The 25,455-nt window shown below is 39.9% G+C and overlaps 1 protein-coding gene across 1 annotated transcript in view; it reads right to left on the bottom strand.

Annotated features, from left to right (window-relative positions):
• The window catches only part of drp2 (dystrophin related protein 2), a 180,445-nt gene that overhangs the window by 13,949 nt on the left and 141,041 nt on the right, over window positions 1-25,455 (bottom strand). The window contains exons 14-20 of the mRNA XM_037675513.1: window positions 23,287-23,453; window positions 22,161-22,272; window positions 20,364-20,500; window positions 19,375-19,440; window positions 9,897-9,962; window positions 3,901-4,047; window positions 793-1,039 (exon numbers count right to left, since the gene is read on the bottom strand). Coding sequence (XP_037531441.1) covers window positions 793-1,039; window positions 3,901-4,047; window positions 9,897-9,962; window positions 19,375-19,440; window positions 20,364-20,500; window positions 22,161-22,272; window positions 23,287-23,453 — 942 coding nt within the window. The remainder of the gene's footprint in view (window positions 1-792; window positions 1,040-3,900; window positions 4,048-9,896; window positions 9,963-19,374; window positions 19,441-20,363; window positions 20,501-22,160; window positions 22,273-23,286; window positions 23,454-25,455) is intronic.

Here is a 25,455-nt window from a genome sequence, read left to right as displayed (position 1 = left end):
TTTTTTGGGCAAGCTTCCGCTTCTTACTGTGTTCGAATGGACCCAGTGAGGCGAGGACCACATCCGCTTCGCCCTTAAACCATCAGCGACAGCCTTAAAGGGCGAAGCCTATATGAAATAGAACGTTGGTTACGTACTGTAACCCCAGATTCTATGAATATAGGCGTAGCCCTTTAAGCGTCGGGCCTCACTGGCTCCTAAATGGCTGAAGAAAAAAGCTATTTTGGGAGCCGATTTCCCGCTCTTAACGTAATTTATACGGACCGGGTGGGGCCCACACAGCAGGTGGGCGTGGACTAATTTTTTTTTCAGTGCTTATGCTGCGCATAACGGGATAAACCATCAGCGACAGCCTTAAAGGGCTACGCCTATATTCATAGAATCTGGGGTTACAGTACGTAACCAACGTTTTTCAGCAAGTTCTACAGCAATAAGCATTCACACTGCATTTTTGCAGGAAATGCAATTTCTCTAGTTCTATTTAACATTTAAATCATCGTTTATGGGTGAGAGACATCAACATACCTGAAGAATCTATGCACTAAAACAAGCATTTCCAAATCCTTTGACTTCAACTTTCATTTCTAACTTCTCAGTATTGTATTCAAAAATTGTTAAAGTGGCATTTTTGTACATTTTCAGGTAGGTGGTTCCACATGGCCAATTAGAAGCACGATCTTAGGCCTTCTAATACGAGACATGATCATGTGTTTTAGAGAAAATACATAAAAACACACGTGGAAAGCATTTGAATCCGTTAACCTTCCCCACCATCAGCCATGAGTCACACACCTGTAGCAGAAGCTCCCTGAGCCGCCGCAGCTGGGACTCCAGCTGTTTGTTGTGGTCCTCCAGGATCTGCATGCGGGTCTCCAGGCGTGTTTTGTGTTGGCGGAGGACCCGCGCCTCAGCCAGGAGCTCTTCGTCCTGCGCTCCTCCCGCTGTAGGTGAGCCCAGCTCTCCAGCCTCCGTCAGCATGGGCACCGAGGCCGCCTCTTCGTGTTTCCACTTGAGCCGCCTGTATTCGCTTTGGAGCACCCTGAGGAGCCACGGGAGAGGGAGGCGAGGAAGAGTCGTTTATTTAGCAGAAATGAAATAAATCCAGCTACCTGACAAGTTTAAACATCGAGCTACGTTCAGTCCATCATGTTTCTAACTGAAAACATGGAGGGTTATAGAAAAACACAAGGAGGCTCTAAATGACAGAGTTTTAGAAACTTTGCATCAAGGAAGAGTTTCCTCTTAAACTGCAGCAACCAGCCTGAGCTCAGTGGGTTTGGAAGATAAGGTGATGCAACACCATGGTAAACACACTCCCATCCTAAACACTCACATGGAATTCAAATTAGGCATAAGTTTTCAGAAAACAGTAAAGACCCTCAGCTTTAACATTTAGTTTTTATACAAGTTTAAGCTCAGATAGTAAAGTGTTCAGGTGTGCAAGTGCATTCCAGGTTTTGTTTCATTTTATGCACCTGCAGATAAACATCAAATGTATTTTTCCTTCTTTTGAACGTTGCAGTTTTTCAAACAGCCAGATATGGATTTCTGCAGCAAACTTCGAACACAATAATTCAAAACCAGTGTTTACGAGCATTCTTTATATAAATATTAGCTATGTAAATGAGTTTTTTAATCATTTTTAAGCTAATACATTGGACCCAGAGACTTCAAAGTAGCTAAAACTATTTATTGTGTGAATGTTTATGAAGCATTCACACTATTGAGATCTGTTTTTCTTCCGTACGTTTATCAGCAACTTTCTCGTTCCACAACTTTTGTGCCATTTCAACAAATCATAAATCAAAACATTCAGCTCGTTCTGGAGAATGACCTTTGGCATTGGTGCACTTTAGCTTTTGGAAATATTTAGCCTTTTCTGACATTTTTTTCCTCATAGAAATGGAATTGAGCTCATTTTACATGCTTCATATCTTTAGAGCTGTTTACAACCTTTTACTGCTCCTTTAATATTTTGTTCTGCTTCAGCTTCTTTGTGCAAATTTAATATTTTTTCAGTTACTTTCAGCTAATTTCAGCAGTTTTGTGATCCTTTCCGCTTCTATCTACTAACTACAACATTTTGTGCTTCTATCTTCTTTCTACTAATTTCAGCTTGTTTTGTGTCTTTCAACTTATTTATGCGTTTCAGCCTTTTCTGCCATTTCAGCTAATATTTAGCTGTTTTATGCTAATTTTAGCTTTTACAGCTATTACAACATTTTTTGCACTCATTTCAACTTTTTTCAGCCTAATATAGCTAAAAATGCGCTCTCTTCACTTCCTTCTGGTAATTTAAGCTTCTTTTTGCTATTTTTAATCATTATTCAGCTGTTTGTTTTTTGTTTGTTTTTACTACTTTACAGCTGTTTTCAGATTATTTTTACTTTTTTGTGTTTATTTCTGCTTCTTTCAACTTAATTAGGAAAATGTGTTTTTTCTGCTTTATTATGCTAATTTAAGTTTGTTTTATAGTTTCAGCTACCTTTTTAGCATTTTTAGCTAATTTCAGCCGTTTTCAGACAAATTCAAGTTTTTGTGGTAATTCCTGTTACCTTCAACTTAAATAACTTCTTTCTACTAATTTCAGCTTGTTATGCTCTTTTCAGCTTTTGCTATGTTTAAATTATTTCAGCTATTTAGCTGTTTTCTGCTATTTTTTCTGCTTTTTCAGCAAATTCCACATTTTTTAGCTAATTTCAGCTTTTTTAACTTCTTTCTGGTAACTTAAGCTTCTTTCTGCATTTTCAGCAACTTTTCAGCAATTTTTTTCCTGGTTTCAGCCTTTTTAAAGCTAATTTCATAATTGTTGTGCTCATTTCTGCTTATTTAAACCTAATATGAATACTTTCTGCTTTCTTCTGCTAATTTAGGCTTGTTTTTCCTTTTCAGCTAAAATTCAGCATTTTTGTTTAGACAATTTCAGTTGTTTTTTTGCAAGTTGTTCAGCAATTAGCATTCACACTGCATTTTCTCAGGAAATGCAATTTCTCTGGTTTTTATTGTGTTTGCTTTTTTAGGCAAAAACTGATTTAATGTTCAGATGCACGTCACATCATGACCTTAAATGGACACTTTGTGGGGGAAACTAAACTCGGACAAGGTTTCAAACACCCAAAGGGCACAGAGTGTGTGTGTGTATGTGTGTGTGTGTGTGTGTGTATGTGTGTGTCATCATTTTGCTGTGGGTTTAGAAAGGTCACACCAAAATGGGGACAGGAAAATTATTCATATGAATCATTGGCATAAAGGATGCCTCTGGTGACAAATTAAGTGGATATAGGAGAAAATGAATTAGCTTCATTTATGGGAAAAACATGTCTGAACCTCAAGCAAAGAAAATCACATTAAAACATTCATATCTTGTGTTTCCGTCATGCTTTTCACACCAGTCAGTTGGTAACAAGCTTTTTTCCTCCCCTCTCTGTCGGGCACAAACTGTCAAACCGAAGCATCATTTACAAGCAGCTTCATGTTATCGCAGTATTTTACACACTTGCCTGTCAGCTGTGTATTCAGAGAGTTTTTATTTCCTTAAGGCGGTTCTAAAGGTTATAGAGCTGCAGTGGGCTCACTCTCAGCTAGACATTTTTTTTCTAATGGCACAGAGACTGAAAATAGTCCCAAACCCTCAAATAAACTCCGACATATTTGTGTTTGTGTTTGTGTGGATCACTCCCTGAACCAGATGTGCATGCATCTGTGTGCCTGTTAGTGAAACTTATAGATAAATAAGCTCAGCAGTGAAAGAGTCTGACACAATTGGTTCACTTTTTTGCCTTGTGCTGTAACATTCTCAATCATCTGGCATGGAAGGACTTTTATTTGTATTTGTTTTGCATGCAAACAAACATTGAAGGGGTGTTAGAGTCACAGCACTTTAATTTCTCAGCTACAGACCTGTTCTCGTTCTCCAGGCGGGCCAGGGTGCACTGGAGCTGCTCCTTGTCCTGATGCTCCAGGTGAGCCAGCAGCATGTGCTGCCCACAGGGTGAATCGTGGTCCAGGGCCGGGCTGGAGTGACGCAGGAGGTACTGATCTTCATCCCTGAGTCGCCCCACACAGGAGACAACACACTGAGCCACCAGCAGCACGGCCACAAAGCAGAGCAGACGAGCCAAGGCAAGGCGAGCAGGGCGAAACACACAAAGCAGGACGGGATCCTGGGCCTCTGAGCTGGGCTCACAGTCCAAACACTAAACAATAAACTCAGCCCACTAAACCGCTCAGGTTTAATAAAACTGGAAGGTGCAGATTAAGCTGCAGCACAATAAATTGTCCCAAAACTATAAACACTGCAGTGACAGAAACGGTAATGTGCAGATCTATTCCAGCAGACCTCAGGCTGCTAAACAATAAATAGATCTGTCAACGGCTGGCATTTATTGTCTTAAACAGTCAGTTATTTTCCAGTTTATGTGTGATAGTAATGCTTTTGCCTGCAGAAACAACTTCATTGGTCTAAAATCAAATAAAGTTATGATTTTACACCATGGTAAATTTATAGGTTGATATCTCTGAATTTATGACCTGTCGTGTGTTTTTCTTGCTCTGCGTTCAATATTTATTGTAACTACAGTAATATCGCATATAATTCACTACAAAACTTACTGCCATTTGTCTGTTTACTGTTAGGTTTAATCAGAGAAATGTTCATGTAGCTTAACTGTGACCTGGCTCATGGTTTTGATTATATTCACAGCAGCATGCCGATACTTGTTTCAAGTTTCTCGGCGAGTTGAAGTTGATGCAGTTACTCTTAATGTTTTTTGGTCTGCATTATAAAAACAGAAGCGCAAGACAAATGAAGAGGTTTGAACTATCAAATTAGGTCGGAGTAATTATCCTTTAGGGTTTTGGTCACGTTAAGATCGTCATGAATTTTGACTCAACGTTCAGAGAGAAGAAGCTGCTCCGAGCTGCTTAAAGACACGTAGCACAGCTGAGCTGCTGTTAAACTGCTGCTCGTTCTGATACAACAAAAACTACTGCTGATAATCTGGTGTGTGTGAGAATGGCTTTAAGATCAAAAAGGTTTTGCAATCAGTGGTTAAAATGTTTCAGAGGCCATTTGATTAACTTGTTACAGCCAGTTGTTGTGCATGCGTGGGTTTTCTCCGGGTGCTCCGGTTTCCTCCCACAGATTAAAAACACGCATGTTAGGCTGATTGGTGACTCTAAATTGTCTCTAGGTGTGAGTGAGAGAGTGAATGGTTGTCTCGTTTGTCTTGATGTGTCCCTGTGATGGACTGGAGACCTGTCCAGGGTGTCCCCCGCATCCCGGACAGTTACTGCTGGACATGGGCTCCAGCTCCCGCAATCCAAAAGGAGAAGTAGGTAAATCAATGAGATGGATAGATAGATGACAATAAATGTTTTTACTGTCTATAATGGTGAGAGTTACAGAATAGACAGGATTTACAAATCTTTTTTATTTTATTTTTTACTGCACATATCTGAAAAAATTAAAATGTGAAAAAAAAAGTTCACGTTTTTTAATTACTCACTTCAGAAAGTGAAACTCGTATTATAAAGCTTCATTACACTGAGTGAAACGTTTCAAGCCTTTAAAGTCAAGTCACGTCCTCTGGACAGATTCTTCTTGTTGAAATGTTTCATCTTTTATTCAGAAGTATCTGTTAGTCACTGATGAAGTCAAGCCTTGGTTTTTATGTAATTTTGATGATTATGGCTTACAGACATAAAAAAATAAAATAAAATTGTGGCTCAGTAAATAAGAATATTGTGAAGAGGGTCAGTATTGTGAACTCCTGGTGTCACACCCTAATCAGCTGATTAACTCCTGGACATGAGCTACTAATGTCTCATTCCTCAAGTCCAGCCACTCCTGAACCAGAGACAATGTCAGAAGCATCTTACCTGCTGAGAACAAGAACTGGACTGTTGCTCAGTCTGACATCTTTCCACAAAAAGAAACTGTCCTGATGACCTGACTGACCATTAATGGATTTTGTACCTGGATGATTGAGCATGAACTTTGATGTCCTGAACCACTTTGGCTGTGGCTGCCTGCCTGGGAGGAGTCGACAGGGGACAGGACAGTCCCCAGAAACCATCTTATCACCAGCAAACTGGTTGGTCCACTAAAGGAGTGTACTGCTTAGTGGGGAAAACAGTTTACTTGGAACTCCTCAGACTGATGAAGCCCTCTGGATAGAGGGTGAAACGTATTTCCACAAAAAAAAAAAACCTGTCCAGATGCTGATTTCATTTTCCAGCAGGACTTGGCTCCTGCCCACTGTGACAAAGGTACCAAAACCTGGCTGTGGAATATTCAAATTTTCTGAGACAGCGGGTATTTTTAAATTATTTGTAAACCATAATCGTCAAAATTACAAAAAATAAAGGCTTTAATTATGTTACTCTGTGTAATGAATCTATATAATATACGAGTTTTTCCTTTCTGAAATAAATAACAAAAGAAATTTAACTTTTTCCACAATATTCTAATTTTTAGATGCACTTGTATTGAGATAAATTACTGAATCCATCATGGATCAGTTAATGGATAGATTAATACATTTACTGCACTTTAGAGTTGTATTTTGGCTAGCAGCATGAGCAATATCAGAAAAAGAATGGTTAGAATATAAGGCCAAATTAAAAGTAAATATTATAATATCAGAAAATACTTGAATTAAAGGACAATGGCCCAACTTTAAGGTTTTACTTTAAACTAGTCAGTACCTAAACTCACTGCACACAATCTCAGATTTTCTCCGTCTTCTGTTTGAGGCCTTGAGCAACAAGAAAGTAGAAACCCAACAAGTAAGACCCAAGAGTCAAAACTGGCTCCAAGTATTGTGCAAGTGCCAGAAAACTTATTAAATATTGATGCAGTTTTTCTGAACATGTGAAACTGTAAACAGTGAAGAACACAGATGAAACTAAACGCCTAGTTGTCCTTGAAGGAATGCATATCACCCATTTATGCTCGAGTTTTAAACTAAAAATCTGTGTAGCTGTTTTGGCCACTTCCTGAAAATAATGTTACAGGTGGTCTCGTTGCCAGACATCTTCCTCAGAGAATGTGAATGACGTTCAGCTACTGCCACACCCAATTTTAGCTCAAAATCTGTAAATAAATGACAACGTTATAGCCATTTATGTGTTGGATAATGTCAATTAGCTGTGGTGGCCATCTTGAAGTGGACTGACTTCAGAAGTCAATCAGTTATAGAGGTATCTCCAGTTAATATTTCCTGAAAGTTTGATTAAAACCCCTCTAGTGGTTCATGAGATAATTCGCCAACAGACAGAGTTGCCTCCGTCTAGTTAATGGCAAAACTTTAAACAAAGGTCTTATACAATCTGTTAGCACTCAGAGTACGTGTTGGGGATCAATTTGAGCTACTACGACAAAAACTTTTAGCTCAATGTCTGTAAAACCGACTTGAGTTACAACAATGTTTGTTGTTTTAAGGTCATTTAGCCGTGGCAGCCATCTTGAAAGTAGCCAACTCCATTTGTAGAAGTACATACAACAATTAATTTCTGCCAAATTCATTAAAATCTGTCCAGTGGTTCAGGAGATTTTTTGCTCACAGACTGACACACAAAAAAGATTTTTTTTTTTTTTAAATCATTTCACCTTTTCTCAGCAGGCAGCAACAATTATTTTGCTTTAAATTTTAAAAAGACGCATCATTTTTGCCCTTTACTCTTAGGTCTTAATTGAGTATTTTTAATAAAAGCTTTTGATTTGGTGCAATTAAAGTTGTGTAAGCTCCTTTAGAGGATTATAGTTTACATTGTATAAATTAGCTTGTAAATGCAGCTTTGTTGAATTCACCAGTATATGTGCACTGTTACCTAATATTTGTTTAATTTCAGCACATTTTAGAGCGGAGTTCAACCCTTTCTACGCTGCTTTCAGGTCATTTAGACGACTGGCTCAACAACAGAGAGCGTCAATTATTTTCAGCTCTGTTACCTGCCAATCACAACGGTGAGCTCAGAGAGGCGCATAAAGGTGGAGGCTGAGGGCTGTGCTCCCAGACAGCACGGCTCAGGAGAGAAAACAGTTTGATAGCAACCAAAACAGCAGCTGGAGGCACAGATAGCACAGCGGCACGTAGGAAGCCGTACAGAAATTTTTAAAAAAAGCACGGAGGCAATAAAGGCACTGACAGACAAAGAGACAGGTTTGGAAAAAGAAAGAAAGAAAGAAAGAAAGAAAAAGAACAAGACCACAAGAACAGAAAGCCATGCTTGCTCCTCATACGGAGCATGTGCAGGATGCCGTGCACACAAACCCCTTCTCGGGAGCGCAGTGATGTATTGACGCACGTCATGCAAACGTTAAAGGCAAACGCCCTGAGAGATGCATTTAGTGACACAGTTCCATCCAAGCAGCTGCAGCTGAGACGGCAACAAAAACATTGTAAGCAGGCCTGACGCCACAGTACAGGCGGCGGGTGGAAAAGCTGTGGTGTTGCTGCAAGAAACACGCCCTCCGTGTGGTGAAGTGTGTTGACATACAATGACCAAATTAGTTCTCTGCATTTAACCCCTCACACGTGAGATGCACCAGGTGGAGCAGCGGGCAGCTATGTAAGCACCTGGGGAGCAATTAGGGATTGGGTGTCTCACCCAAAGACACCACGACATGTGGGCATGGCGGGGAATTGAGCCTGTGACTTTCTGGTCCCAGGTCGGCTGCCCTACCTCTACACCATTTCAGCCCCTTTGTCTCTCAGAACGGGGGGGAAAATATCTGAAGAGAAATAACGAGCTCAGTTTGTACTGCAGAAGACATGTGGAGCTCTAAAGACCCAGTGGAGCTTTGTGCAGAGCTGCTGGACTTTAAAGTGAAATTTCAGACATTTTGAGGTGGAGCTCTGTGAAACATGTTAATTAAGAAATAACATCTTGCCTGTTGTAGATTTTTCTCTGAACAAACTTACTTCGGAGAAACTGTTTTTATCTGACCAGATCAACGTTTTTGTTGTCAGCCACAACAGAAAAGGAGTAGATGACGCCATCACTACCACTGTACATGCACAGATGAAAGCAGTGTGCACTGTGGGGTTAAAGCCCTGAGCATATGTGCAAACTGCACCCAACTTCAACACTTTGCAGGAAAAACGGAAAAGGAAGTAGCTTGTTTTTTTCCAGATGCAGCTTGAATGCTGAGAGCCGCATTGGGCGCCGTACAAAAAAAAACCAAAAAACAAATTATGGCTGCAGAGTGATCATTCTGTTGGTGGAAACACACACAAACGTCCTTCTGAAGACGAGTGGATGTGCCAGTGTGCAAACTGCGCTCAGTACACCACAAACACACTGAATGGTGTGGAAGACGTGGTTTCCTGTTATACCAGGTGTTACTGATACCATAGACACTGTTTCATCAGTCCAGCCTTTATAAACAGCTATCTACAACAGGTAAGATATTTTTTACTCAAAGCCTTTCCACAGTGTCATACTCCAAACTAACTTATCATTTTCAAGTGCAATGAAAGAGGAAAAAATGGTTTATGGCAGCTCTACAATAAAAAGTATGGACACAAATACGTAATTTCAAGCTGCACTAAACCTTCTCCACTCTCGGTGTTTTACAGTAAGGCGTGACTGTCTCATTCACATTATTATCCCTCACTGCTGCACGCTCTCGGCCCACTTCTGCACAACCAGAACCATGATTTGTAAAATGCAGCCACAGACCCTGATGGCAGCAGGCATGTGGACGATGGAGGGGCAGAGTGTGCAAGCTGCTCACTGGGGGTCAGTCTCATTATGTGGCTGATTATTTATGTGATTACCCGATCATTCCCTAACAGTCAAACATGCACGTGCGAGCCTGAGAGCACACATAAACACAGTGGGGGGGGGGGGGGGGGGGGGTTGCTGTGTGGGGGTGGCTGCATACTCACAGGCTTTCATCAGGAGAGAGGCTGTCCGTGAAGAACGAACAGTTCTGGTTCTCCATTTCTGCCAGTCTGTAAACACACAAAAAATAAGAAAGAAAAGTAAATCAACAAATACCCACAAAAAACTGAAAACTGGACAAAATCCACACAGCAGAGCGAACAGTTTTTATCACTTACTGGGTTCTGTTTCAACAAACTTCTCGTTACAGCAAATAAGTTCAACAGTTTAACTTTAGGTGGTGTTTGAACGAGACCTCGGCAAACATCTGGATAACAAGATGGCAGAATGGTTCTTTTTCGTTCCTCGGAGTGAAAGCAATAAAAATATCCACCAGGACAGAGGATAAAACCACTGAGCAGTGTCCACGAGCCCACAGGCAATAAAACCCTTTTTGAAAAGTGCTTTTCAAAAATGTAAGCCTGTGAGGGCGCCAGGAGTAGCGTGGACGCTGCGCTGCAAGTCATTTCATTTGGAAACAACAAATATAAAGTGCTGCGATGCAAAGGAAGGTTTTCTAGTCTTTAGATGGTATAAATAAATAAAAACCAGATGAAAAATGTCAAAACTTGTGTGTGTGTGTGTGTGTGTGTGTGTGGGGGGGGGGGGGGGGTTAATACATACATTTAAACAAAGCTTTAAATTATATCATGCATGTTGAGAAAATTTGTTGATAATGTACAAAAATAAAATTTGAACAGATTTATTTAAATAATATTGTGTTTTGGTGTGCATGTAGTAGAGCTGAATTTATCATGCCTACACTTAGAACATTTTTACTGTCTAGGTATCCATTTATTATATAACACCTATTTATATTTTTTTTCATTAAAAAAATAGATAAAAAACCTCAAAGTAAACATGGCCAGAGCCAAAACTTTGCCAAAAAAAAAGAAAAAGAAAAAGAAAGAAGTATTTCCCTGCTGGAATAATTTTTATTGATAATGTAACTGTTAAGAGACTAAACATTTATCCCAAAACTTAAGTTTTTGGAGTTATACTAATTTATTCCACAATTAATTTAGTAAAAGAACCACAGTGCTGTAGCACTGACCAGTTGATAGCTTGTCGAATAGAAATCTATTTTATATTGTTTGATTTTCCTTAGACGTTTTGCCTATTTGCTTCAAATTTGACTCTCTGGGTCTGGAGTGAGTCTTTGTCTCAAGCCCAAGAGTTCAAGTATGTCCAAGTCTTGTTCACAAGTGATGGCAGGAGGGAGACGGACATGGATCAGTGGATCTATCCAGCTTTCTGAAGTAATGAGAGTGCTGATCTGGTCTGTTGTGGTGAAGAAGTTGAACCAAAAGGCAAAGCTTTCCATTTACTGGCCCATCTATACTCCAGCCCTCACCTATACTCATTAGGTGTGGAAGAAATGAAATCCTGGATAGAAGCGGCTGAAATAGGCTTCCTTCATAAAGCTCCATTATTTGAATGAAGCTCAGAACAGAGTTGTTGCTGAGTCACATCAAAAGAAGTCTGCTGAGGTGGTTTGAATATCTGACCCCTCTGACTAGAGGAATTATGAATCCTCTGGCCTGGGAACACCCTGGGATCCCTCAAGGAGAAGCTGGGAAATATTGCTGGGGAGAGTGATGCTTGGTGTGTTTGGTGTTCTTTCCTGAATCGGTTTCCTCCACCACCGAAACATGGACAGAAAATTGATTGTTCACATGTTCAAAGATGTATTACTTGATCACTGCTACACAGTTTTTATTTCAGCTGTACCAATCAATCTTGTCAGATGACCTCGCAGTCTCACAGTCAATCTGCTAGATGAAGGAACGCCAGTTTCAGCAAAACTTGTGACTGATTTATTCATCATTTCTCCCAATCAGTCCATCCAACACAGAAACAGCTTAATAAATACATCTTAATATATCATTCGGAACAAAGTAGGGAAAAACTTTGGCGCCAAGATAAATGACCAGTCGTCCTTATATCTTTGTGTTACGTATGTCTCTTGGTCATGACTCCTTGCAGTTTACAACATCAAAAGCTAAGCTGTGCAACTCTTGATACAGACCATCATTCATTCAATAAACCTTTATTTAAACAGATAAGTCACATTGAGCCTTGAAGACTCATTTACAAGTGAGACCTGTTTGAACAGACAATAAAAAGTGGTGAAAAATGACACATAGGGTTTGGAGACAAAAATAATTCCTAACACTTTTAATCTTTGGTTGAAGGTCAACAGCGTGATAATGAAAAAAATCTTGCACACTAGCACATAATGACGCTGGCATTTTGTGTGTATGTGTGTGTGTGTGGGGGGGGGACACGCAAAAATAGTGAGCAGTCAGAGACAACACACAGAGGCACTGCAGAGTTCAGATAAAATCACTCAGTTCAAATAGTTCCCTCTGGAGAGATCTGTACACTCTCGGGGAATGCCAAGGATGACCAAGGGCGAAGCCAAAGAGTCCTGAAATGAGGACAGAATGTTTATTTAGCTGGCCTGCTCTGAAAAGTCCGTGGAAATTCCTTGGTAGGAGTGGAGGGAGGGGCAGAGCTTCAGGTTTACCAAAACTTCCAGGCGAGTTGAGATAAGATGGCCTGTCAAGGCTAGTCAGGGAGCCAAATTCAGATAAACAGAATTGTTTTGGGGACAGGCAGAACTTTAATGACATGAGTCTGTGTCGGTCCACTCGGTTCAGAAACGTCCAAATTAAATGGCCACACCAATGGACCATATCTGAGAATAATCCCCGAGATCTGATCCATCCTGCCAAAAGCATTTAAGTCTGGGTGCTCGAGACACGAACCAAGCCATCATAAAGCAAGCAACCTGATTGGGTCCAAATTTGCTGCCAATGACTTCCTTGATTTTTGATAGACCAGGAACCAGATGAATCCAAAAAGCAGGAACCATTTATCATAAATCCAATTATATACGTGTCCTTAAAATCCACAAATGGCAGCAGAGATAGACACGTCATCAAGTCTTCCAAGTCGATGAGATATCCAGCTGTGTGCGTGCCAACAGAGCAAATCGGCTCACCTGAAGCCTGTCTTCTCTTCAAAGAAATGTTAATATTTGTGTAGAGGGACCACCTGATCAGAGCAAAAGCAAAGCAGAGAAGGAGAGGAGGAGAAGATGTCCACCCTTGACAAGAGCAAGTGTTGACCACAAAGATCACTCTGTTATACCTTCACTGAAATGTTATAGTAAGCTATGGTCTTGTCTTCAAGGTGACAACGTGATATGAAGTGAGCTAGCTAAACTCAGTCATACAAGCTTTTTTTTTCCTCCTTCACCTATGACCTCTTCTCTGGAAAGTCGTCTAATGCTGGCTGGGTTTTTATATTCATAGTTCCATTATGGTGGAACAAAGTACCAAATGTTATCAGAGCATGGACATGTTTTCTACCTTCAAGAATCACTCAAAGACTCCTGTCTAACTTGTACAAGTGAAAATTGATCATAGTTGCTAATTTTTCAGTAGTTTTGGAGAAAAGGGTCTGTGGAAAACCTTGGCTAAGTTGGCTAAGGCTCAGTGGGTCAATCTACCCTCTATAAATCAGACTGATTGGATTCATGCTTTCTTTTGTTAAAAATTAAATAAAAAGTGTGCATTGTTTGTCTTTGTTAGAAATAGATTTGGGATTATTCTTATTGTTGGTGTCATTTTCACTTCTGGCTCCTTCATACACAAGAATACAAATTGTTTTTAAAACCCTTAAAAGAACATGAGAAAAAAAAATTGTCTTAAGTGTTTCAAAAAAACGCAATTATCATTTGAAATGACCGAAGCATATGAAAGAAACACATTGTCAAAGTGCAGGTTTCTTCTTCGAGCATGACAATTACCCATCAAGAACAACCAAGGCTGAGATGAAACGGCACTACCAGCTCATGTATGAACATAAACACTCAAGCTGCTTAGCAGAGGTCTTAAATCTTAGCAGCCGCCCTCCTCGTACTCAAAGACTCTGCTGCATCATCTTTTGCAGAGTCGTCATCTAAAGGAAGAAGGAAAGAGAGCGGGACTGGTGAGTGATTTAGAGGCTGTCAGGAGCATCCTGGCTTCATCCTATTTCTTTCAATTTTCCAATGTGACCACAACTCTGAGCAATGTAGGATTTATCCGTGTCCGGTAACAGGAGGCCGAGCTTGTGAACCCAACTGCTTGTAATTCAATCCGCAACACTATTCATCAGGAAGGTTCCTAAAAGCTCAAGGCTGAGTCAGGGACAAGAGCAGATGAGAAAGGAAAGGGCAGAAACTAATAGGATACAGTGGTGTGTGTGTGTGGAGAGAGTTTGGTGTGCACACACTGGAGTTTAGCTTTGTGAATGAATGTAATAGGACATGAAAGGAAATGAGAAATGGGAGAGAAAGCGAGGGCCAGCGAGGAAAAATCCTATCTGAGCTCAGAGGTTTTTTTCCCATTATTATCTTTTACTCATCTATGGTCTATGAGATGTCAAAGCATTGGCGATGATGAAAGGACCAAAGTCCTGCATCAATGAAGAGGGAAGAGCAGAACAAGAGATGGAGATATATAAAGGAAAAGACACAAAAGCCCATGTCTGTGTTTGACATGAATACAAATTTGAGTTTTGTAACCTTAAATATTAAATAGAAATATCTTTGAGGGCAGCAAGGTGGCGCAGTAGGTAGAGCTCAGCGAGCAGGTCGCCTCGGTTCAAATCCTGGCCGGGGGTCTTTCTGGATGGAGTTTGCATGTTCTCACCATGTATGCGTGAGTTTTCTCCAGGCACTCCAGTTTCCTCCCACAGACCAAAAACATGCACGCTAGGTTGATTGGTAACTCTAAATTGTCCCTAGGTGTGAGTGAGAGAGTGAATGGTTGTTTGTCTCGTTTGTCTCCATGTGACCCTGTGATGGACTGGAGACCTGTCTAGGGTCTCGCCTCTTGCACAGTGATGGCTGGACATGGGCACAAGTGACCCCTGCGACCCAAAAAGGAAGAAACAGGTAAAGATAAAGGATGGATGGATGGATGGATGGATGGATATTTCCTTTGAGATAAGACTTCATCAAAACCAATTATAGACTGCCAACATTCCAATTTAATTTGGTTTTAGAGGGAACTAGACTTCCTTATTGTTTTTATCAGGTTTTATAAAATGTCATATAAGACACCTTAATCAATCATAAGCCTTGTAACATAAAATGGCTGCTCAAAAATACCTAAAAAATTCTGCAACTAAAAACAAAGTAGCAAGGTTACATTGTTACATAATATAATACAAAACAAAAGTCTCTTCTCTGCAATATATAATCATCAAGAAGTTTGATTATTTCCTTCAGGGACAGGTTTAGTAAAGCTAAAGGCTGTTTGTATATTTTTTTCTCCATGTCACACAGGAAAAAAGTATTAAAACTATCTAAATGTGAAAGCATTCATTGTACAAGCTCAGCTACCAAAGAACGCTAACACAAGTGTAGGTTTTCATACCACCCATTAGTATGCAGGACGAAAAGAAAAGTAGTGAGGAAAAAAAGATCCATTTACTGAAGCACATTAATCAATATACTTTTCATTCATAGGACACTTTGACACGTGTACAGACACCCATTGTCTAATATGTCCTCCCAAGGGGAGAATTTCATACCCACTGACCTGTCAGTGATGAAAACCGGTATTTTTCAGATCAGCCTGACTTTCCATTAAAGTGAGCACAGAGTGATGATTAAGACTTGGTACAAATTCAAAAAAGAAATATGCCTGCTCACCATTTTATCTGGTATTTATTGATGAGAAGAAGGAAAACGGCAAGAAAGAGAAAAATGAAGTGAAATACCACGGCAAACATTGTCTGTTTCTATTAAGACTGCTTAGATCTTGTTAATAAATGAGCGAGCTCCGTCGCTTCTCCTTTTGTCTTGTGAATAAAAATGCAACTGCTCATAACCGTTTAGAGCCATTCTTTGGTACATGGTAATGAATCACACGTTTTTGAACAATACAGTTGTAGTGAGTCACGTGAGGTACGTGTCACTTGTTGTATGACAAATATATGGATATATATTTATGCATACTTTTCACGAGTTCTTCATTTTTCTGACTGTAAATGCCGTGCATTGAATTTAACACAAAATGTAACGAGAGACGTTATTACCTTTGACCCATCAAATGAATGGAATCATTTATTTTCAGAATCAAAGTTTAACATCAAACATTTACATTAATTTGGCAAAATATGAAAATAATAACAGACAGTTTCACAGAAAATGAACTTCAAATCACTCGGCGGTGATTTGAGGACTTTGCTTCAGATATTTCTAAAAATATCTGTACTGATTTATGAGAGAGAAGAGTTTAAGATGAAAGGAGATTGATAACTATGTGAGGGAATTTAATCTGTTTGACCAGAAGTTGCACGCTCCCATCAGGTATCTCAGCTTTGCCCACAGTACACTTGGTCGAAGAAGAAGTCTTTACCTGGTTTGACGATAGATCAGCTCAGTAAGAGTCCTTCAGACTGTTTCAGCGCCTCCGTTGAGAGCAGCTAAAAATCCTCGGAGAGTCGTGCGTGGTTAGCTCAAAACAGAATTATAATCCCAAACGTCTCTGGTTCTTCATAACTCCAAACTCTTCATAACTCTTGGACTCTTCATTGCTCTGAAGCTTTCAGAACCGGCTGCACTCTCGATCTTGGAACTCTCACATTCTCCAGAACTCTCAATCTAACATGAACTGAGAAGTTGCCACATTTTATTTGGGTCGACTTCCTGTTCAATTTAGAGCTTTCTGATTCGTGGAAGGACCAGAAAGAGGAGTGGTTTTGACGTAAGGTGTTTATCAACAGTCGAGGTCAGAGAATGAAATTTGTTTTCACATACAGAAAAGATTATTGCAGCAACAGCAGACTTCGTGGAGTCAACTCTTGGTAATCTTCTGAAAAAGTTTAAACATGACATTTTTCTCGGTAAACATTTTAGTTGACCGAAAACCAACCTTTCACATACTTACGACTTGACTCATTTCAGACAGAAAATCAAGGAATGCTTATTCAGGTGATTTCTTCTTGGAATGAGGAATAAAAATCATTACTTACTGTTTATGTAAAATAAAGATGAGTAGTTCTTTTCAACCTATAAGCATTGAGTGAACTAACACAATTTGATTATCAAAACATTTGTAAGACAGTAATGATTATAAAGAATTGTCTTTTCTGCTTGATTAATTCAAGAAAGAAAGTCATCAGATGGCCCAGACTTATTCAGATCAATGAAAATAACAGTCTCTGTCCATCTGGTAGATTTGAGGTCATCTGGTTCACTACACAGTGAAAACAATTGAGAATAGTAATCTGTTTTCTGCAGCTTGGAGTTTCCTGCTCTGCTCAAGACACACAAACACTGCAGTCAGGAAGAATTACAGATAAAACTTTTGGTAGTAATGCTTCATACGGTCCACCACATATTGTGGATTTACATACTACTTACAGAGTAAATTACTGTTACTAAAAATATATTTATCTGCTACTTTCCAGCTAGCTATGGTGGTACTGATGAGGCTTTTACAAGGTAATTACAGGATACTTTCCTTCTACTTACACTGCACATTTGTACAGCCCAGAGCAGCAGAAAAAGCTTTGTCCTGCAGCTTTGTGCAGCCCTTACTGCTGCAGGATGAACTTCCTGCTGCAGCTGAACAGCTGATCGCTGTCCTCCGTGCAGAGCAAAGAAGTGGGCGTGGCCTAGAGCACTTGCAGACGGCAAAGAGCACAGGAGGCAGGGAGCTAAAATCATGACATTCTGTGCTCTTTTAGAGTGTTTAGAGTTTAGAAACGTTGTTTAGAATATTGCAAGAGTGTGGGAAGGGTTTAAAATGTCTACTTAATACTTGTATTACTATTCCTATGTCATGATTTTTTCACTTATCGCGAGTCTTCAGGGTACAGATACCCTGTGATAAACGAGGGACTACTCTACTTACAGGGGTCTAGTTGTGCCTTTGGCTGCTCCCTTTTGCAGGTGTCACCACAGTGAGGAAACTTTTATGAAATATTTGGCAACTGTTTTATACCAGGTGCTCTTCCTGATGCAACCTGGGCTTGAACCTGCAGCATCAGGATGACAAGACCACAGCACTGACCACTGAGCTACCGCAGACCCTCCCCCATTACGGTGCATACAGGGTAATTTCCTTTGACTTACAGGATATTTTTCTGCTACTTCCCTGCTACTTATCCTGCATCTACATAGTAGTTATGGTCACCTAGATATACCGGTACTATAAAGTGTCTTCTTACACCATTCTTACTTACATAGTACAACTTCAACTTTCACTTTGATTACAATTTCAATTTTATGTTTCATACTCACTGAACCCCATGTCTATACATATCCACCCCCACCCCCCCCCCCACACACACACATTGATATCCTTTACAACGTGTTGTATGTCATTTAGCATTTCACTGTTAACAGTTTTCAATACATAGGTCAACATTTCGGATCATGAAATGAAAATATATTAAAATAAACTGAAAACTTAACTTTATCTATCTATATGTTAGAAGCTTGTTGAATATATTTTAGCTTTCTATCTTTTCTGACTTTTTTTTTTTTACAGAAACTTGCCAGTTTTACTTAATCAGAGTTTCTCCTTTTCCGCTGCTCCAGTTTACATTGATGAATGCTGCAATTAGACACTGCACAGGCTTAAATTTTTCATAGTGATCGGCGTGAAAGGTAGTTAAAAAAAATTATAGTCTAATTGACAAATCTAAGGAGATGTAAGAGGAAGTGACAGAACAGATTAAAATGAAGAGGAAAGGATTGGAGTAAAGAGTAAGAGACAAAATGTGCAGAAGACAGAAAAGGGCAACAAGAGCAGCTGAACGGTGACAAAATGGCAAATAAGAGGGGTAAAGATGACCATTGTTCCAGCTGTCATTGTGTGTTTTTCTTGTTTTGGCAGGATGTAAAGTGTGTGGGAACCACAGGGAGGTACAACACAAAGACACACAAACACATGAAAACTCACTCTTATTCATGTACCTCAGGCTCATTTGGAAAGGGATGTATGTATCCAGCTATGCCCACAGTACTGGGCTGTCAGGAGTCCAGGACTGTGGACTGTTTATAACCTGTCACACAGACACTAATCCACACTGACAGCTCCCAGGTGACCAATGGGCTCACTGCCCAGTGACAAGCCGCTAGGCCCGCTGAACCTCACCAACCTTCACGGGCACTCACACAGAACCACAAAACTGCTCCGCTTGTGTGCCAGGGTGTGTTTGTGTTGGGAGTAGGAGTGAAAGGAAGTGCCGGGCACTTCGGCCTCTGTCCTGGCTGCAGCACAGGGCGCAGAGCAGAAAAATCAATACCACAATCAGCAAAGACTAGGTGAGGGAACAGAGAATGCAGGAAGGGTAGATAAGGTGGAAGAGAGATGAAGTGAGGCAAAAAAAAAAAAAAAAGATCAATTGAAGAGGGAGAAGTGAACGAGGTAGAGACTTGTACAGTAATTATTTGAGTTATAGGACACATACCTGCTGGCGTAATGTTCAATCCTGCTGTGCGTGTCGGCATGGGGCAGTCTGGGCGAGGAGCACGGTCTAAGACCAGAAATCAAAGTCAAAACCCCACAGATGTGTTGCTGACTACAAAGAACACTTCTGCACAACGTTTCACTGTTTTGCTGACGATACACAACTGTACATTTCTACTTATTCCATTGATGCATTGATACATTAAATCACTGAGCTTTACACAAAGATTACAGGAAGTAAATATAAATATTAAAGGCGTTACATAAATGAATAATTAATTATTTAAGCTCACATCATTGCCACATACTTCAGTCTATTTTATGTCAGTAGTTTTAATGTTTGACTCCTTTATGTGGAAATGCATAGTCATTACAATTGATTGGTTGATCGTAACACCAAGATCAATCATACAGAGTGAAAATAATGTGCTAGCAGCTGATTATTGTCTCTGTACAAAGATCCTGTTACAACTTGTGACCTAAGCTGGACACTAATTTGAGCTCAGAGACGGCAGATAAAAATTTGAAAGTGTGGTTAATTGTGGCACATTTATATGGTGCAGTGTCCCTTTTTTAACAAATCAAGAATAAAACTTTTACATTCATCATTTTAAATGACCTTAAATGTTCTTTGAATATTTGCGGAATAGCTTTGAAACTATGAGATTTGAAAATGGTCACAAAAAACATGAACTCATACTCGTATTAAATCATCCTGCGTCCCGTTGTAGCCCAGAGCGGCGCTTCGGGATGATCTCATTGATTTTAGTCTCACTGCTCTTGTTTCTTTCTTTGTGTCAGAGTCGCTTGTGAGCAATGTGTCTGAGTTGGACTGAGATCACAAGACCAAGCTTATGTTTCCTCTGAACACAAAGAAACCATCTTAGTAAGTTAGCACAGTTGATTAGCATACAACAGCAGGAGCATGTAGAGCATCGAAGAAATGACAGAAGAAGGTGCAAAGAGATGGAGGTGTGTGGTGGGACTCACGTCTCGGAGCTCTCAGACTCCAGCACTGATTGCACTGGCAGGTAACCTCTCTGTGGGTGCTTTGTAAAGTACTGCTTTGACCTGAACTTGTTCTTCAGAGTCTTTGCGAAGTCCCTCATCTTCTCCCCCGAGGTTGTCTGCAGTTGCCGAGGGTGATGGGTGAAGGAGGGGCGACAAGTGGAGGGTGAAGCACAGGTCATGGATGATTGAAAGACAAATTGCACTGTTTTAAAGTGGCTTTCTCCAGAGATTACCTCATGTACCCAGGTTTATATTGGGGACTGCCATTGCACTGCATAGGAGAGCAATGCATGAAAGGCACCTATTATTCCACACCTCATAAGCGTTTATTTATGTCACCATTAATGCAGACCGAACCATAACATGTACCCCAACAAAAGTTATATCAAAACAATCGGCTCAATCTGAAGATTACAGCTATTACTTTGATTGGCAATCGGAGTTACCATGGCAACGTATTTTGCTAACAAAGACGCCATATTTCCCCATCGGAAATGACTGAGAGAACACTCCTCACACTAACTGCTGCTGTCAAATCACATGACTTAAGAGTGTAGAGGTCCCTGAAGAAAACAAACTCACTGTTGGATACGTTTGAAACTCGCACAAAGTAATCATCAGATAAATGTCTAGAACTGATTAATGTTTGTAGCCATTTTGATTCAAGACGGCTGCCACAGCTACCTCAGGAAACACAAAATTGACTATAAATCTGTCATTCTTTGAGATATTGAGCTCAAATTAAGTATGGTTGTAGCTGAGAGCAAGTTGTTATACATTCCTAATGCCAATCAAAAATCCAAGATGTCTGCCTTAGCTAAAAGAGAAAAAATATGATAACTCAGTCATTTTTAGAGATATTGAGCTGAAATTTGGCGTATTGGTAGTTGAGAGCGAACACCAACACATAGTGCTGTCAAATCAATTTTTTTTATATCGGCAACAGCCTGGCAGTCTTCGTCAAAGTTTCTCCAGGAACTTTCTAGTTTAATAATACCAATAATACCAACTATTCCACCATCTGTAGTGTATATCTCTAGCTGTTTTTTGTTACTTTTTTTTTTAGCCATCCTATTTGTAAAAAAAAAAACCAAAAAACAATTGTATGACTTTTTATAACTGTTTATTGTTTTCGCTGTTGTCCATTGTTGTCATCATTCTTTGTTGAAATCAGGTCTCTCTTGTAAATGAGTCCTCGAGGCTCAATGGGATTTACCCGTCTAAATAAAGGTTGAATGAATATATATATATATATATATTTTTTTTTTTTTAATGTTATTTCCTACCCTTAGTTTTTTTGTTATAAATGATCCCTTTTTGAATCTTTTTAACTCAGTAGTTTTTGCTCTGTCCCAGCAGAAGGTGCCTGCTTGTTAAACTGCACTCACATGGTCCTTTCCATATTTTTAGAATTAATTAGAAATTTATTCTGACTCCATCTCTGTAAACTCCAGCATTTCTTTAAAATGAACTCAACTTTGTGCACTTTCTTCATATACAGGTTTGATTGGGGTTTTGTGCGTCATAAAAGCGCTTTGATTCTACACTATAAGAGCCAAAAGGGATATTACGGCTAAGTGGCACTCCATCTGTGCATACTATAGATCTGGGTGCGATGATAGGCACTTTACAGTGGATTAGATCCCTAATCCATGTTTGGCAGAACAAATCAAGCATGAAGAGAATGTGTTTCACTCATGAGAGGAGTTTAGCTTTATCTATCCCTAAAGACTTGGATTTGTAATCTTTCAAAGCATTACACAACTCCCGTCTTACCGGGGTGTAGTACTCCATGATGGGGTAGTGCAGCTTCTTCCCCTTGGTTGTGCGGCCAGTTAGAAAACATGTCTGGCAGATGTCCACGTTGAACTGCTTCAGGCTGCGATACCTGTCAAGATCAATAGAACAAAGAGACTTAACTGATGTTTGTTGGAGCGTGTCTTTCTGTGTGTGTGTTCAGAAGATAAATATGTTTACAGACCTACAGGAAAAAAACAACTATTTTTTCCTTGAGAAGACCCTACACATTCAGGGATGATTGAATGTTAACTTGGATCTCAATAAAGTCTTTGTGCATTAATAATAGACCTTTCAAACTGACAGAAACACAAGCTTACGCAGGAGGTGTTGGAATAAATCAACTCCTGAACACGTAATCCCTTACAGACATTTGATAAACGTGTGTAAACTGCGCATTAGTTCTTTATATGCCTATGTGCAGATGAGAAATGTCACAAAACAACTCAAGTAGAATAAATTAATTTACTATAAAACACTAAACTACACACAGACCCTCTTATTATTACAATACAGTGTATATTAGCTCTAAAAGCAGCCCTTTGCCTCAGCAGGTAATGAAAACATAAAACGAAAGATTTGTAGGCTAATTATTCCACAGTTAATACTTTATTTCTAATTATTACCACATGAAAATCACAAGTACTGCGATTTTATACCAGCATTTATTTTGATTATTTTTTTTATTTTAAAAGCTCTCACACTGCCGTGTTACTGATCTGTATGTGTTTAAGTGCAATCTGATCCTAAGATTTTGATGTTGATGTATCTGATTCATTTCAGGGTGTCATAGAGACAGTTTGTTGTTTATATTCATAATGCAATAAAACATTATTTAAATCCAAAATTTGGAATGCAAATTAAATATTTTGATTGAAAACCTGGTCCCCATCAAGAACCAAGCTTTAATTTGTAACACTGATTTTAATTCTTGCTTTATTTTTCTAACATCTGGTTGAACAGTGACTATATTTTGTACCATTTGATGAATAAATATCCCATTTATGTGCTGAAATCTCTGAAGGGTCATGAATTTTAATCCTCTATTGTTTCTTTTAGCAGCGCATGTATTGTATGCTTGTCGCACCCACACAGTCCTGCCCACCTGAAGCCCTTGATAGGACATTGTTTGCAGACATAGCATTTGGCCTGATGCTTGGTCGACTCTGCAGCAGCCACTCGGTGAAGGACGGGCAGCCAAACCATCGATTGGGGCTCAAGACTCGTCCACTCCAGGAAGTGAGACACCTCTATGGCAGGTTTCCCTGGAGCCTGGCAGAGAAAAATTGGAGGAAAGTAAAAGACACAAGCCTGTAAACAAACCAAATCTAGATGTATACCAATAATTACAACAGAAAGAAAGGGCAAGGAATTATTCCCTTTAGAAGGCAGTATTACATATTATTGAGAATTTGTTTTAAAAAATACAGAAGATAAAAACTAGACTAAAGCTAGGAATGGAGAAAAAGTGTACTGGTGCCCATTTCTAAGAACAAGGGTTATGTACAGAGTTGTATCAGCTACAGGGGAATTAAGTTGATGAGTCAGACAGTGAAGATCTGGGAGAGAAATGTGGAAGCAAGACTTAGAAGAGAGGTGACTGTGAGGAGCAGTATGGTTTCATGCCAAGAAAAAACACCACAGATGCCATCTTTGATTTGAGAATGCTGATGGAGAAGTACAGATAAGGTCAGAAAGAACTGCATTGTGTCTTTGTGGATTTAGAAAAAGCATATGACTGGGTGCCGAGGGAGGAGGTGTGGTATTGCACGAGGAAAGCTGGAGTGGCAGAGAAGTATGTTAGACTGGTACAGGACATGTATGAGGACAGCAGGACAGTGGTGAGATGTGCTGTAGGAGTGACAGATAGCTACAAGGTGGAGGTAGGAGTGCATCAAGGATCAGCTCTGAGCCTTCTTTTGTTTGCTCTGGTGATGTACCGACTAACAGATGAGGTCAGGCAAGAATCCCCATGGACAATGATGTTTGCAAATGATATTGTGATCTGTGGTGAGAACAGGGAACAGGTGGAAGAGAACTTGAAGAGGTAGAGGTATGCACTTGAAAGAAGAGGAATAAAAGTCAGCCGTAAGACAGAGTACAGTGAGGCTACAAGGAGCAGAGGTCACAAAGGTGCAGGATTTCAAGTACTTGGGGTCCACAGTCCAGGAAAATGGGGAATGTGGTAAAGAGGTGAAAAAATTCCAGGCAGGATGGAGTAGATGGAGAAAAATTTCAGGAGTAATTTGCGACTAAAGGATGTCAGCAAAGGTCAAAGGAAAAGTTTACAAGACAGTGGTGAGACCAGCTATGTTGTATGGTCTGGAGACAGTGTCATTGACAAAAAAGACAGGAGAAAGAACTGAAATTGGCAGAAATTAAGATGTTGAGGTCCTCCTGAGGAGTGACAAGGATGGATAAGATTAAGAATGAGATGATCAAAGCTACAGCACAGGTTGAACAACTGGGAGATAAAGTTTGGGAGACCAGACTGAGATCGTTTGGACATGTCCAGAGGAGGGACAGTGGGTATGTTGGTAGAAGGATGTTAAAAATGCAGCTGCCTGGAAAAATACAAAGAGGAGATATTTGAATGGAGTTAGAGAGGACATGGAGGTAGTTGGAGTGAGGACAAAGGATGCAGAGGACAGAGTGAAATGGAGGAGGATGACTCGATGTGGCAACCCCTGAAGTGGGAAAAGCTGAAAGAAGAAGACGAAGAAAAACTAGACTAAAACTAAATGCATAATGTTAAAGGATACCCCTGGGTTTTGTTTAATGCATGTGCTTAAGTAGATATGAAGCTAAAATGCAACAGATTTAAATTAATGTCAGTGTTCATGCATTATTTCAGGTTCTATGTCTCTTTTGGCCATTGCTTGTTGAAAATTCCATAAAGGGGAATGAAAAGGAAGTGAACCTAATAAAGGAATAACTCGCCATGCACTAAGAATTTGTGATGTGCTAAATTCTCATTAAGTCTGCATCAGAGATGCATTAAGAACTTGATTTCCCTGGGGCTCCCCCCACTGCTCAAGCAGAGTAACATAATAAATGCATGTGAATGTGTGTGCCTATCCCAGACTGTGATGTGCACAGAGATGTAGTCTCCAGAGGATAGAGACACTCCTTTTGGTTACTGGAGCAGCCAGCTTCACTCCCTGTGGGAGGTCAAATAACAGTTTCTTACACATCAAACACCTGGAACAAGCAGTAGCTATATGCTGATCACGCCACAGTATCGCAAAACAATCCACAGACAGATGGGATGTTG

Source organism: Nematolebias whitei, chromosome 4, assembly GCF_014905685.2.
Source record: "Nematolebias whitei isolate Nwh7 chromosome 4, NemWhi1, whole genome shotgun sequence".
Taxonomy (NCBI): Eukaryota; Metazoa; Chordata; class Actinopteri; order Cyprinodontiformes; family Rivulidae; genus Nematolebias; species Nematolebias whitei.
The sequence above is the reverse complement of the archived record's forward strand: the minus strand, read 5'-3'. Positions and strand labels throughout refer to the sequence as shown.